The sequence below is a fragment of the Salvelinus sp. IW2-2015 genome, linkage group LG36, assembly GCF_002910315.2.
Source record: "Salvelinus sp. IW2-2015 linkage group LG36, ASM291031v2, whole genome shotgun sequence".
Taxonomy (NCBI): Eukaryota; Metazoa; Chordata; class Actinopteri; order Salmoniformes; family Salmonidae; genus Salvelinus; species Salvelinus sp. IW2-2015.
Genome location: NC_036875.1, coordinates 11,196,310 through 11,210,994, shown reverse-complemented (window position 1 = coordinate 11,210,994; position 14,685 = coordinate 11,196,310). Strand labels below are relative to the sequence as shown.

The 14,685-nt window shown below is 40.5% G+C and overlaps 2 protein-coding genes across 4 annotated transcripts; one reads left to right on the top strand and one right to left on the bottom strand.

Moving 5' to 3' along the window:
• The first annotated feature begins 1,216 nt into the window (after positions 1-1,216).
• On the top strand, positions 1,217-7,371 carry spc25 (SPC25 component of NDC80 kinetochore complex). 2 transcript variants are annotated; one of them, XM_023981630.2, is made up of 7 exons: positions 1,217-1,320; positions 5,902-6,061; positions 6,156-6,221; positions 6,340-6,486; positions 6,606-6,710; positions 6,827-6,925; positions 7,034-7,371. In XM_023981630.2, exons 2-7 carry the CDS (start codon positions 5,908-5,910, stop codon positions 7,156-7,158), a joined length of 696 nt encoding a protein of 231 aa, XP_023837398.1. In that variant the 5' UTR covers positions 1,217-1,320; positions 5,902-5,907; the 3' UTR covers positions 7,159-7,371. The 2 variants fall into 2 exon arrangements, with proteins under 2 accessions (XP_023837398.1, XP_023837399.1); XM_023981631.2 differs by lacking the exon at positions 1,217-1,320 and adding an exon at positions 1,475-1,646.
• On the bottom strand, positions 6,797-11,323 carry nostrin (nitric oxide synthase trafficking). Of its 2 annotated transcripts, none has more exons than XM_023981628.2 (17): positions 11,234-11,323; positions 10,961-11,046; positions 10,586-10,669; positions 10,398-10,460; positions 10,180-10,261; positions 10,027-10,089; positions 9,822-9,920; positions 9,537-9,662; positions 9,177-9,275; positions 8,970-9,095; positions 8,742-8,850; positions 8,554-8,642; positions 8,322-8,447; positions 7,853-8,093; positions 7,670-7,747; positions 7,431-7,594; positions 6,797-7,150 (listed from the first exon to the last, which is right to left on the bottom strand). In XM_023981628.2, the coding sequence occupies exons 1-16, from the start codon at positions 11,321-11,323 to the stop codon at positions 7,458-7,460; spliced, it is 1,698 nt and encodes a 565-aa protein (XP_023837396.2). In that variant the 3' UTR covers positions 6,797-7,150; positions 7,431-7,457. The 2 variants fall into 2 exon arrangements, with proteins under 2 accessions (XP_023837396.2, XP_023837397.1); XM_023981629.2 differs by having other exon boundaries at positions 10,961-11,142; positions 11,234-11,286.
• Between the last annotated feature and the right edge of the window lie 3,362 nt (positions 11,324-14,685).

The following is a 14,685-nucleotide window of genomic DNA, read 5'->3' as shown; positions in this document are numbered from 1 at the left end:
TGTTCTTAACGGACTTACCTAGTTAAATAAAGGTTAAATAAAAAAATAAACCATGATTTCTTAACATGTATGTTGATGCAGACATGACCTTAAACAACCAAGCCACAGCCTTTTTGTCTTGCTACCGTCTAGAAGGCGGAAACAGCATAGGCGCATCAAAGCTGGGACCGAGAGAGTGAAAAAGAGCTTCCATCTCCAGGTCATCAGACTATTAAATAGTCACCACTAGCCAGGTTCCGCCCAGCACCCTGCCCTGAACTTTAGTCACTGTTACTATCCTGCTACCAAACCCTGCACCTYAAAGACTGCTGCCCTGTGTACATAGTCATTGAACACTTGTCACTTGAATAATGTTTACATACTGTTTTACACACTACATACTGTATTCTAGTAAATGCTCATCCTATATAACTACTGCTTTTCTATTCATATACTGTCCATAATGTCTATACACACCATCATATATATATATATATATATATATATATATCGGACTCTGGCATTGCTCGTTCTAACATTTCTTAATTCCTTTCTTTTTAATTTTGGGATTTGCGTGTATTTTTTTGTATCGTTAGGTAGCTATTACTGCATAGCTAGGACCATAAGCATTTCGCTACACTCGAGGTAACATCTGCTAAATATGTGTACGCGACCAATAATAATAACATTTGATTTGATATAAACTCGACAAAAATGTTAACCTTTTTTTCTTTCTAATGTTGATACAGAGGTTGATATTTTAGGCTCCCGAGTGGCCCAGTGGTTTAAGGCACTGCATCTCAGTGCAAGAGGCGCCACTACAGTCCCTGATACGAATCCAGGCTGCATCACATCCAGGCGTGATTGGGAGTTCCATAGGGCGGCGCACAATTGGCCCAGCGTCGTCCGGGTTTGGCCGGTGTCATTGTAAATAAGATTTTTTTTTACTGACTTGCCTAGTTAAATAAATGTTAACGTTTATTTTTATTTTTTAAACAGAGTGATGTTAGACATCGATTCGTCACAGCCTGGCCCAAATTCAAGAGACTAAACAAAACTTTGCATTGTGGGAAACCAGGAAAAACGTGTCTGATATCCTTTTTATTTTAATATGGTTTTAAGCGGAACATAAGTGATGAACATCGTACATTATAAACACGGTACATTGTAATTTTTATCGCAGGAGTTTATTTCTTAAATGACTACTTTGAATTTTGATAAAAACTCAATTTCCGGTATGGCGTCACAGGCCCATCCTTGTTTCCGTGAGCGCGGAATTTTGAAAACAACAGCGAACAGCTGCCGAAAGTTTTGGTCGAGGATCATCCGAAAATTGCCACGGTAGTTAACAAAATTCACCATATTTGATAATCGGTTGTCATAGTATTTAATATAGCCAAAATGATTTTTACATAAATCGCAATGGCCCCGTTTGGTCATGAGCTGTGTTGTCTTATGGCAATAAATAACGTCACATGGGATTTGCTAAAAACACGCCATTTCGATACAGCAACGAAGATACTTTTCTTAAAAATGTAGAGAGCATTTTCGCAAACACTTTTCCCAAACTGCTGCGTAAATTAACCTACGAAAAAGTAACTTCCGGTCGTAGCTGTATCCATGTGGCCTTTTTTTAGGGAAATCCGTGTCACAAACCGTGGTCAACCGTGAGTTTCTGTTTAAAAGTACATTCTGGAATTCGCTTTTTCAGCAAAATGGCAGACACGACATTTTTGAGATTGATAGCTGAGGGATGCGGCGGCTGGGGAAATGTGGGCTGACCTCTAATATTCTTAGACACCTAGGGAAATGTGTGCTAAACCTTCTAATATTCATATGCACTGCTTTAGATGCAAGGACTGACTAGAGTTCATTACAGTGAAATTATGATAGTTATAAACACATACATTGTTGTATGTAAACAATGGAGTAATAATAGTGAAATGCTTACTTGCAAGCTCTACAACAATGCAGTAACTGTTAATACGAAGTCAGATAAAAATACACAGGAGAATAAGAAATACACACAAGAAAATACACTATATACAAGTCAATACCAATAGCGGTGCAGGGATACTGGTGATAGTTAAGGTAGCTATATACATGTAATCAGGGTTAAAAGTGACTGAGCTGCAGGTTAAATATAATAAATAGTCCAACAAAGTAAATGGTGATTTGTGAGCGTTGGTGTGTGTTTGATTGCACCAGCGTATATGTGTTTGTAATAATGACAATTATAACACTTTTGAATGAACACTTTTGTTTTAACTTAATATAATACATAAATAAAATCAATTTAGTCGCAAATAAATAATGAAACATGTTCAATTTGGTTTTAAATAACGCAAAAACACAGTGTTGAAGAAGAAAGTAAAAGTGCAATATGTGCCATGTAAAAAAGCTAACGTTTAAGTTCCTTGCTCAGAACATGAGAACATATGAAAGCTGGTGGTTCCTTTTAACATAAGTCTTCAATATTCCCAGTTAAGAAGTTTTAGGTTGCAGTTATTATAGGAATAATAGGACTATTTCTCTCTATACCATTTGTATTTCATATACCTTTGACTATTGGATGTTCTTATAGGCACTTTAGTATTGCCAGTCTAATCTTGGGAGTTGATAGGCTTGAAGTCATAAACAAGCATTGCTAGGAGCTGTTTGAATGAATGCTTACCAGCCTGCTGCTGCCTACCACCGCTCAGTCAGACTGCTCTATCAAATATCAAATTATATACTTAATTATAATATAATAAACGCACAGAAATACGAGCCTTTGGCCATTTAATTTGGTCAGATCCGGAAACTATCATTTCGAAAACAAAATGTTTATTTTTTCAGTGAAATACGTGTGTATTTATCGAACGGGTGTCAACACTAAGTCTAAATATTGCTGTTACATTGCACAACCTTAAATGTTATGTCATAATTATGTAAAATTCGGGCAAATTAATTACGGTCTTTGTTAGGAAGAAATGGCCTTTCAACAGTTCGGAACGAGCCAGGCGGCCCAAACTGCTGCATATACCCTCACTCTGCTTGCACTGAACGCAATAGAAGTGACACAATTTCCCTAGTTAATATTGCTTGCTAACATACATTTATTTTAACTACAAATGCAGGTTTAAAAAAATATATACTTGTGTATTGATTTTAAGAAAGGCATTGATGTTTATGGTTAGGTACATTATTGCAACGATACTGCTTTTTTCGCGAATGCGCTTTTGTTAAATCATCACCCATTTGGCGAAGTTGAAGTAGGCTGTGATTCGATGATAAATTAACAGGCACCACATTGATTATATGCAACGCRGAACAAGCTAGTTAACCTAGTAATATCATCAACCATGTGTAGTTAACTAGTGATTATGTGAAGATTGATTGTTTTTTTATAAGATAAGTTTAATGCTAGCTAGCAACTTACCTTGGCTCCTTGCAGCCACAAGGTCATTTTGATGCTGCACTCGCGTAACAGGCGGTCAGCCTGCCACGCAGTCTCCTCGTGGATTGCAATGTAATCGGCCATAATCGGCGTCCAAAAAGGCCGATTAACGATTGTTATATCTTGAAATCGGCCCTAATTAATCGGCCATTAATCGTCCCCACAGTGATTGTACGTGCATACCCCAACCAGAAGCCATGGATTACAGGCAACATCCGCACTGAGCTAAAGGGTAGAGCTGCCGCTTTCAAGGAGCGGGACTCTAACCCGGAAGCTTATAAGGAATCCTGCTATGCCCTTTGATGAACCATCAAACAGGCAAAGCATCAATACAGGACTAAGATTGAATCGTACTACACCGTCTCCGACACTCGTCGGATGTGGCAGAGGATGCAAACTATTACAGACTACAAAGGGAAGCATAGCCGCAAGCTGCCCAGTGACACGAGATTACCAGACAAGCTAAATTACTTCTATGCTCGCTTTGAGGCAAGTAACACTGAAACATGCAGGAGAGCATAAGCTATTCCGGACAACTGTGTGATCACGCTCTCCGTAGCCGATGTGAGTAAGACCTTTAAACAGGTCAATATTCACAAGGCCACAGGGCCAAGCGGATTACCAGGACGTGTTCTCCGAGCATGCGCTAACCAACTGGCAAGTGTCTTCACTGGCATTTTAAACCTGTCCCAGTCTGAGTCTGTAATACCAACATGTTTCAAGCAGACCACCATAGTCCCTGTGCCCAAGAACACTAAAGCAACCTGCCTAAATGACTAGCAACCCGTAGCACTCACGTCTGTAGCCATGAAGTGCTTTGAAAGGCCGGTCATGGCTCACATCAACACCATTATCCCAGAAACCCTAGACCCACTCTAATTTGCATACTGCCCCAACAGATCCACAGATGATGCAATCTCTATTGCACTCCACACTGCCCTTTTCCACCTGGACAAAAGGACCACCTATGTGAGAATGCTATTCATTGACTACAGCTCAGCGTTCAACACCATAGTGGCCTCAAAGCTCATCACTAAGCTAAGGACCCTGGGACTGAACACCTCCCTCTGCAACTGAATCCTGGACTTTCTGACGGGCCGCCCCCAGGTGGTATGGGTAGGGAACAACACATCCGCCACGCTGATCCTCAACACCGGGGTCCCTCGGGTGCGTGCTCAGCCCCCTCCTGTACTCCCTGTTCACTCATGACTGCATGGCCAGCACGACTCCAACACCATCAAGTTTGCCAATGACACAACAGTGGTAGATGGGATCACCGACACCGATGAGACAGCCTTTAGGGAAAAGGTCAGAGACCTGGCCGTGTGGTGCCGGGACAACAACCTCTCCCTCAACGTGATCAAGACAAAGGAGATGGAGGACCGAGCACGGCCCCATTTTCATCGACGGGCTGTAGTGGAGCAGGTTGACGGCTTCAAGTTCCTTGGTGTCCACATCACCAACAAACTAACATGGTCCAAGCACACCAAGACAGTTGTGAAGAGGGCACGACAAAGGCTATTTCCCCTCAGGAGACTGAAAAGATTGGCCATGGGTCCTCAGATCCTCAAAAAAATCTGCTGCTGCACCATCGAGAGCATCCTGACTGGTTGCATCACTGCCTGGTATGGCAACTGCTCAGCCTCCGAACGAAAGGCACTGCAGAGGGTAGTGCTTACAACCCAGTACATCACTGGGGTCAAGCTTCCTGTCATCCAGGACCTCTATAACAGGCGTTGTCAGAGGAAGGCTCTAAAAATTGTCAAAGACCCCAGCCACCCTAGTCATAGACCGGCAAGCGGTATCGGAGCTCCAAGTCTAGGTCCAAAAGACTTAACAGCTTCTAGCCCCAAGCCATAAGACTCCTGAACAGCTAATCAAATGGCTACCCAGACTATTTGCATTGCTTCCCCCCCCACCTCTTTTACGCTGTTGCTACTCTCTGTTTATTATCTATGCATAGTCACTTTAATTCTACCTACATGTACATATTACATTGACTAACCGGTGCATTGACTCTGTATATAGCCTCGCTATTATTATTTTACTGCTTCTCTTTAATTATTTGTTATCAATTGTTTTACTTAAAACTGCATTGTTGGTTAAGGGCTTGTAAGTTAGCATTTCACTGTAAGGTGTAATGTATTCGGCGCATGTGAAAAATAGAATTTGATTTGATTCTTGAAGAATATAACTTTATACATGCCTTGAGCTTAATTCAACTGTAATACTCCATTAGAACCCCAAAATATAAACTACTTTGGGAACACACTGTGTATAGCCTCAAAAAATTGTTAGCCCTTGTATGTATCCATAGCTCTGCCTATGAATTTGGAAGTGGTAAAACAAATCCAGCCCCATCCCTCAGCGGTTTACCAAAACAGTGGAATGGTGTCACGTTGTTTTTTGAAGTGCAAATTGCCCCTGTATCTTGCCAAAATGTCGACTGACCTAATCAGTGTTTTTGTATTTCCGTCACCTAGATCATCATGAACTGCATTACAGATGCAAACATTGGKAATTGGTTTAGTAGCACAATGGAAGACATTCGCAACAAAATGCTTTTTCAGGGAACGGCCGAGATGACGGAGACAGGCATGGATTGGGTTCAAACCCACCGAAAGACCGTCAGATCTGTTCTCGGTATGATTTGGACGCTGTCGCCATGTTTACCGAGTCAATTATGCTTAAAATGTGTCTATTCACAGCTATAATAATCTCCCTTCTCTTTCTGCAGATACGTGTTCAAAGAAATGGAAGGATGATGAAATAATATTTGAAACGATAGACTCATACAAAACAGGTAAGATTGTGCCGGGCATGACATCCTGTGAAGTGTCACTAACAATCAGTTTGACCGTAACCTTGGCACTAGCCTACTCATACTTTATTATTGAAGACAATGTCCCCCCTACCCCCAGACTTGGAAAATAAAAATGCCTCATTGGTGGAGAAGAGAAATGGCATTGCGAAGAGACTGTCTGAAGTGGAAGGGAAGAACGTACAGAAAAGCAAGATCATTGAAAAGATAGAGATGATCCGAGTGGAACAAGCCAAGAAAAAAGAATGTAGGCTCTTTTCAGTAAATGGAATAGTAGATTTTGTCCTTCACACACAACTWTTCATTGTTCTAAAATAGATTAGTATCCAAAACAAACATGTCCCCTTGTTTTTCCTTTCTTTTAAGTGATTGTGTCCCAAAACAAAGCCAACAAGGACAGACTGAAAAATCTCAACAAAGCCAAGCAGGTGTTTCAGGGTCGGCTGGGATTGGAAATTAGAAAAATTCATGGTAAATCGGGAATAAGTCTGTTGGCAATGGCAGTAATATTTTATTGTTTGAACATTTTAGTGTTGACCAAGTGTTAAACCACAGAATTAAAAGGAATTGTTATTCTTTTATTCAAGGAGAGAAATTGCAGTTTATCTTCCGAGACATCAACCAAAAAGACTCGGAATGTGTATACACCTTCATGCTGAGGATCAACGAAGGAGGATTATACCAGAGTGAGTACAGTAAATAGTATAGAACAGTACAGTAACAAATGGTTTTGGAAACTAGGAGTGTTATCATGAATGGCTGGAAATGTGATWTAACCATATTTTTGTCCACAGTTGTGTCTAGCGACCCACCACTGGATTGCATGARTCACTTGGAGCAGAGACTCCAGGAGACCAACAACTTCTCTGCCTTCCTTGCAAATGTCCGGAGAGAATTTCTCGCTCTAAAACCTGAATAGAAAAAAGAAAGTGGATCTGTTTATATTTTAACATATTTTAGTAATATCCTGTGTGTTTTGTCKCCAACATTGTTTGTAATATTAACGTTTCCATTATATGACGTCCATTTTAAAAGGCTAGGTGCAATTTTCAAGTTGGTGGGGTTCTTCAGCGGCCCAAAGATTTGATCAGGCATTTTGGAATTGCTTTAAATAAACACTTTTTGTACACATCCCCCCCCCATAGTTGATTGATGTATTACTTTAATCATGTAACAGGATAAATGCTTTACCCTGTCCATTTGCGCCAACACTGACTGTCATACATCTGATGTTTCTACAACACTTAACATGGGCAGCTCCTCAATGTAGGTTGATGGAAAATGGCCTATCTGTCCATTCAATATCCCATACCACCAACCGCTGTCTTCCTTTTGATAGATGTCAAGAAGGTCTCCTGTAAACAAATGATTTTGTAAGTATAGTCATGGATTTCATATTTCCCCCCCCATCTATTTTTATTGTCCGTTACCTTCTTTCATATTCAACTCATCATCTCTGTCTGATGTGAAGTCGTAAACAGCTTTGCATTTCCCAATGCTACACCACTCTGCACCATAAGGAGAAGTTTCTATGTATTAGTGTTTCTTGTTATGACGCATAGGCAAGATCAGAATGGTATATCTTTGTAATTATATATGTGGATGGGTGTCACCTTCTCCTTCCTTGTCGTCAGTCAAAGACATGGCTCCATTGACAGAGCCACATTCCCCTGGAGCTGCAGTATCTTGGATGACAGCAGTGTAGACTTGGTTTACTTCTACTGATGAGGCCTCTGCTGATGTCACACTCTGAGGGGGTCCTTTGTAAATGATGGAGCTCCTCAAACGCGATCTGAACGGTGTCTTTTTGATTTTGACTGGACGGGCCAGCTGAACAATACTGTGCTCGCAATCCTTGGAAAACAGATTGTAATCTGGTTAGGATGTATAGTAACATACATACATACTTATGTTTATCTATTTTGTGTCATCAAAAAGGATATGCCATGATGTGTTTGTGCTGTCTAAATCTAATTGAACATGCACAATATGGATTAAACAGTATACGGAGTTGATAAATTAATCTAGGCTACAATGAACATGTGCAAAGCCCGAACAAATGCACTTTGATTATGGGCCTACCTTTTCTTTCCATTTTGTTATACTGGCACTGAATCGATGCAAAGTCTTAGGTTTTCCCTCCAATTCAGCCAATGTGCTGGAGAGTTTGCAATGAGTTGCTTCAAGAAGGTTCAGTTTCAGAGTGGTCTGTAGACATCCAATAGGAAAATGCATTTAACACAATGCTAGGAAATGTATACAGAAAAATATCAAATMATATTTTCAAAATGGATCTATTGCTGTATGAAAAAACCTCATCAATCAACTGTTCTGTTTCTTCCAGGTTCTTTTTGTTTGAGAACGATGGGTTTTCAGAGTAGGTCTTCACCAGTCTCTCAAGACCTATTATTAATTGGATGTTGGAAGACATGAAAYGAAAAAGTGTCACACAGAAATGTATTATTTCCAGTAAAATTCTATGCTTCATTTTTCAACACTTACCGYCACAGTCTTTCTTTGTTTTTCCGATACTGTCCCCCAGCCGCTGGAGTTTGGACTTGATGGCATCTCTTCTCCTGTCTTTTTCCATCAATGACTTACTGTCCTCCTCCTTAACATAAGTCATTGAGGGTCAGGCACTGTATGTCTTAGGTCAAAATCAAACTAATACCAGAACTATTTACAGATACAAATGTACTGTACAATTATGTGAACAAAATGGACCCGTACAAAATAATCAGTCATCAGAAACTTAGCCTTGTTCTCCTCTGCTGCTACACTGGTCTCCTCCACCAGATTTTGGATATCCTTTTCCACATCAACTTTCTGGATGGCTTGTTCTATTTGTTTCTGTCTCTGTAAGTAATACAAGAGAAATGAATGATACAGTTTTTGTCACAGGGTTGTAATTAGAGTCATTTTGGGAAGAATGCTCACATGTACAAGGGTGTGTCTGAAGCTTGCCATGTGGAGGTTGTATTTACTCAAAATGTTGCACAGAACTTCTATCCGCTGTTTCTCAACCTCCTGGATTATCTGAAATTATAAAGATACTGTATCACTATCAGGCACACAATATGGATGCTGCAACACTCAAACCTGACTATCTCTAAATGGGTCTAACCAAACATCAGCATGAGAGGAGACGTACAATACAACTGAACTCTGCACATCGAAACTTCTTGGGTGACCTGTCTTGACCCCTTCTCTTCAGATCAACAGTACAGTCAGAGAAGGTACATATCTTTAAAATAAAAAGGATTTTGGAGGAAATGTACTGTGGGGATTGGTTAGAACCTGGTAGCAGTTTTTCAGTGTGTTTTCCCACTTCAGTCTGATTTCGTGACCATCCATGTTGATGGTGAAGTACTCCTCGTCTGTTCTGGTCTGGGCCTCAGCAGAYTTTGTCAGTCTGGTCAGCATCTAGWTAACAACAGAACAAGTCATCATCCWAATCTTATTCGGGGGTTGGAAATGGCATCTTTTTGAACTTTTATTACATTGGGATTTTCRACGGTTTCCTAATCATCCATATCAATAGGTGAAAATGACAGTTTTACAGTAAATATTGCAGTGGAGTACCTTCTGTTTTTCTTTTTCTGTGCAAATGTGTGTATTCTTTTCAACAAAGTTGAACAGGGCTTCATGCTCTCTTGTCAATCCAACCAATTTCTTCTTCATCTGTGAGGGAAAATGTTTGAACAATATTCTTAATCAATCATTTTCTTTGAATGATGTAATCAACCAAACAATGTATTTACCAAACAAGAATTTAAGGAAGACTTACCTTGATTTGTTCACTCCAGTTCGTCACAACAAGTTTTGCATTTTTCTCAACAACATTATCAAGCTATTCAAGAAAGGGATAAGAAAAACATGTCTCAATGTATAATTGTGTAGAATGATGTGTCGGTAGGAATAAATGATCCAAATTACTCACAGGTCTCTTCCTCTTGTTGTGCTCCTCAATTACTTGTCGAATTTCTAAAATTGCCTCTGCCTGAAAAGCACTTCCTAGTGCTCTGAAAAAACAAACATAATAGTATCATTCCTCAGACTCAGTCATAGAGAATATCCAAGAAACATCGCTACTACAGGAATGCCTCATAATAWGGTCATAATATGATTAAAAAGGTCATAAGGTCATGCGTGTATTACCTGTGTGTGTCTGCTGTAGAGTACATGTCGTCAGATACATGGCACCATGCTCGGTATGTGGAACTTCCCGGAAAGAAAAACAACGACATGCAGAGAGTTTAGAGCACTACACTATGGGCTCTATTCAATCTGGATCGCTGAAGCATTACAGACTGCGTGATAGAAATGTGAAGGTAGAGCCAACTCACTTGTCATTCATTCCTTTGGATGCCTTCATGAGTTTTCCAGCAAGCTTCTGAAGTCCCTTGGCATAACTGATCTCCAGCTCAGCCCTAGTCACAAATTAAGTGCCATAAAGGAATGTTACTTTTGTCACACTGAGGTGAAACAGTAACTACAGCTAATTAAAATTCAATCCGGGAAGTTARGACCTTAGCATGCAATTGTGAATGACCGAGTTGGTATTGTCCATACATTTAAATGATTGGACATTTTATGAAATAGAAATATGTRCAGTCCAGGTTGAAAAGGGTTTTACTTTTCCAATCCTAGGTAGCATAATAACAATTTCTAATAAATTACCTCACTAAACGATATTCTCAAGGAGTTGACATTGACCATACCTTTGCTGAAATACTGTCATGAGCTCCTTACAGAAATGCTCCCCATTTTTTGAGAACTTCTTCAGATCTTGGTACAACAGGTTGTACTATAACACATTCAACAAGTCATGGTGTTGTCAAACTGGCTATTTCTAGTAACAGTAATACACACAGCTATGAAGACAATCCATTAACGTGTCGACCTATGGTACAAACATATAAAGGAGAAATAATGATTTTCTTTGTACATTTGACTAAAAGTAGTCTTTCAAAAGAGGTAGAGTTAGTACTCACAGCACAGGTGCTCATGGGGTCCGCCATTTTCTGTCTAAGATGGTTTATTAACTTTGCACTTTTGAACACGCTCCTCCTAAAGTCATTCATGCGGAAATCACCTGCGCTCATATAACCAGTGCACAAGGAAAATTCCAGTGGAATATTTAACCATTTATGTCCTCAACCATCCACTGTCACTTTGTGCAAATGATAATTCATGTCAACAAATTGCTTAATTTGTCCAAAGTTATTCAAAATTCATGAAACCCCTTTTCATTTTAGTGAGCGGTCAAATTTTACACAATTGTTACCTTGGAGAAAATWGGGGAGGGTCATACTTTTTCAATTKCAGTCATGGGGAGAGTTTGGTATTTTTGATTTAGTCCAGGGGAGGGTCGYGCAATTTTTCATTGATTAAATGTCATATTGCTCAGGGTTTGAGAATTAGTTGCTTATTATAGTATCTCGATGTGTRCCTGAAGAAATGCAATATCTGTGCGTGCGGACTAGGACAACTGATGTCCTGWTCAGTTTGAGTGGGAGAGCGCGAAGATGAAAAGGAGGAACGGAGGTAAGCTTGCTACTGCTATAATTGATTTGAATAAAAACAATATGTTTYGTTGTCCATAACGACGCTATGTATCAGAGTTATTGACCTCACAACAGGTAAGACAACAGTAAGACCTCGAGTAATATACTTAACTTACTATGAAGTAGCAGCCACGGATATGGACAGCGCATGGGTGCTGAAAGTAGGCTAATTTGAGAAGGCTTCATTTAATTTGACTTTAGGTTACTAATAACAAGAGGGCTTTGTTTTGGGGCCTATTCCTTCCTATTCAAGAAATAAGAGGAAGGCCTACCTGTTTGACAGACTAAACTATAGTCTACTATCCATAGATTTTCTCAGCCAATTACATCAGTCACCATGCACTCCTTAAATACTGTATATCAGTGTCAGTGAAGAGCCTGGCGTGTTAAATTAAAACCAGGGCTCGAATTGAGGGGGCGTGTCAGGGTATTGTGTCTTTTTTTAAAGAAAATGGCTAAAAGCATAGGCCTACCCCTTGTTAGCTTAAGATTTATAAAAACATTTAATGGATCTGATTATTTAAAGCGATCAATAACGTCGCTTTAGTACGCAATGCTAGAAATAAACTGTAAAATTCCGGGGAAAGACGTGACACTGATGTATATGGTATAACTTTGGTTTGTCTATGATATTCAGAGGCTGCGCTACAACCTTTTATAGGAGACAAAAAATTGTCTTTGCTTGGGAAATAATGTGTGATGCTGTCACTATCAATTGACATTTCAACAGGTTAAAACTTCTTAAGCTGACAGTCCCCAAAWTCGGGCACTAGAATTACTTAAGAAAAGATGTATATGTTTACATGACTTATTTTATTGATTTCTCACCGTTTTAYAAGTCAGAAGACAGCTATCCTTCCTAKGACCATGTCAACGTCCTCTGTCGAATAAACGTGTATTTGCCTCCCTCTGTTGGTCAGCTGCATCATTACATACATTTATATCACTAGTGCAAAGTTATGTCAAAGGTGCGGGCCTTAGAAAAAAATGYATTCAGCTCAACTGCTTCACCGTACAGACATGGCAGAGCAATCGCTGAATTTGTCCGAACAATCAGATCTAAATACATAACTTGTATAGCTCTACAATAAAGAATGCGACCTACACACTTCCTTAAACCTGAAATAAGTAAAGTAATTTTGTGTGTGGAAGTCAAACATTTGTTTTACATCGGAGGCAGACACATTGCATATGCTCAGAACAACACAATGGTGCCCTTATAACTGTTCTCTCTTGTCTAGTATGGACGCTGTCACATCTGCTCCTGCCACGCCCTCTAGTGCCCATCCGGTGTCTCCATGACCTGCCGCCACTTCCCCTGTGCTCTCTCCCTCTCCCTCTCTCTCTGTGTGTGTGTGATTGTGTGGGCGGAGACAGGTGTGCTGGAGTCAGAGCAGATCTCMACCAGCTGCAACCTGTTCCATAATCAAGACCTCTACAAATACTCAGTCCTGCCACTTCCACACTGCCAGATTGTAATCTCTGCTCAGTCAGTCTACACTTCTAGCTTTTGTTACTATTCAGATCCTGTTACCCTGCTGTGCCTGTTTCCCTGCCTGACGCTGTTTTCCTCTCCGCTACAGTTCTGCCCACTCTGACTCTGGTCCCTGTCTCCAGTCCCACGTCTCATCATCCTGCTACTCTGTCCTGGATTCCCCACTCTACTACTCCCTTTGATTCCCCTCCGGACCTGATTACCCTGTCTCAATCCCTCTCGTTCCAGCCTCAGCCTCCGCACCTGGTCTCCAGCAACTCACCCGAGCTTCCCCTGACCTGCACTCCATCTTCCCCGTGTTCCAATGAATACCTTGATTACTTCATCCCAGTTACCTCGCCTGAGTCTGCTCTTGGGTTCCCCTGTTCCACTCCGCGTAACAGACGCACGCAGTTTAAATGGCTCAAATATATGGACATAAAATAAAGCATGAAAAGGCGTAGTCATTCACATTCGTTTTTTTATCATACCATTATATTTGTATAAGTTTTATTCTACCTTTATAGTGTACTAGATCATATGGGTTGAAAAGCATTTTTTTCCTTCAGACCTAAATAAACAATTCCAGGTGAAAGCCAAAGGTCATAGCTTTATAGGGTGGGGAAACATTACTACGTTAATAAATATTGCCCTCTTGCTAGATTGACTAAAACCATAGTGAAACAKTACAAAACAGCTGTCAGTTCAACTGGCAGCTGTTGGCAGCTGGCAACAACTGGCAGCTGTTTAAACATACTAACTCTAAATCAGTCAGGAGCAAGCAAGGTAGCCTAAGAAGGAAAGAAAATGTATTATTATATTATTACTTTCAGGCTTAAGCCTACCATTTAAGAAACAAATTGTGGGGCCTACAGAGTGGCGCAGCGGTCTAAGGCACTGCATCGATGTGCTAGAGGCGTCACGACAGACCCGGGTTCGTTCCTGGGCTGTGTCACAACTGGTTGTAAATAAGGAGTCTCATTGGGCGGCGCAGAATGGGCCCAGTGTCGTTCGGATTAGTGGAGTGTTTAGCTTTACTTGGCTCATCGCACTCTAGCGCCTTCTTGTGGCRGCCGGGCAGCCTGCAGGCTGACCTCGGTTGTCAGTTGAACAGTGTTTCCTCCGACACATTGGTGCGGTTGGCTTCCGGGTTATGCGGGTGGGTGTTAAGAAGTGCGGTTTGGGTCTTGATTTGGAGGACGCATAACTCGATTTGCCTCACGAGCTCGTTGCAGCGATGAGACAAGATGGATATTGTAAAATACAAAAATATTTTGTGACATGCTACAGGTTGGCAGGAGCATTCAACATGCCTATAAATTTAGCATTTAGGCTGTATAAAATGAAATAAAAATGTTATTACTTTGAATGAAATAATACAAAAACAAAAAATGCGTTATTAGGC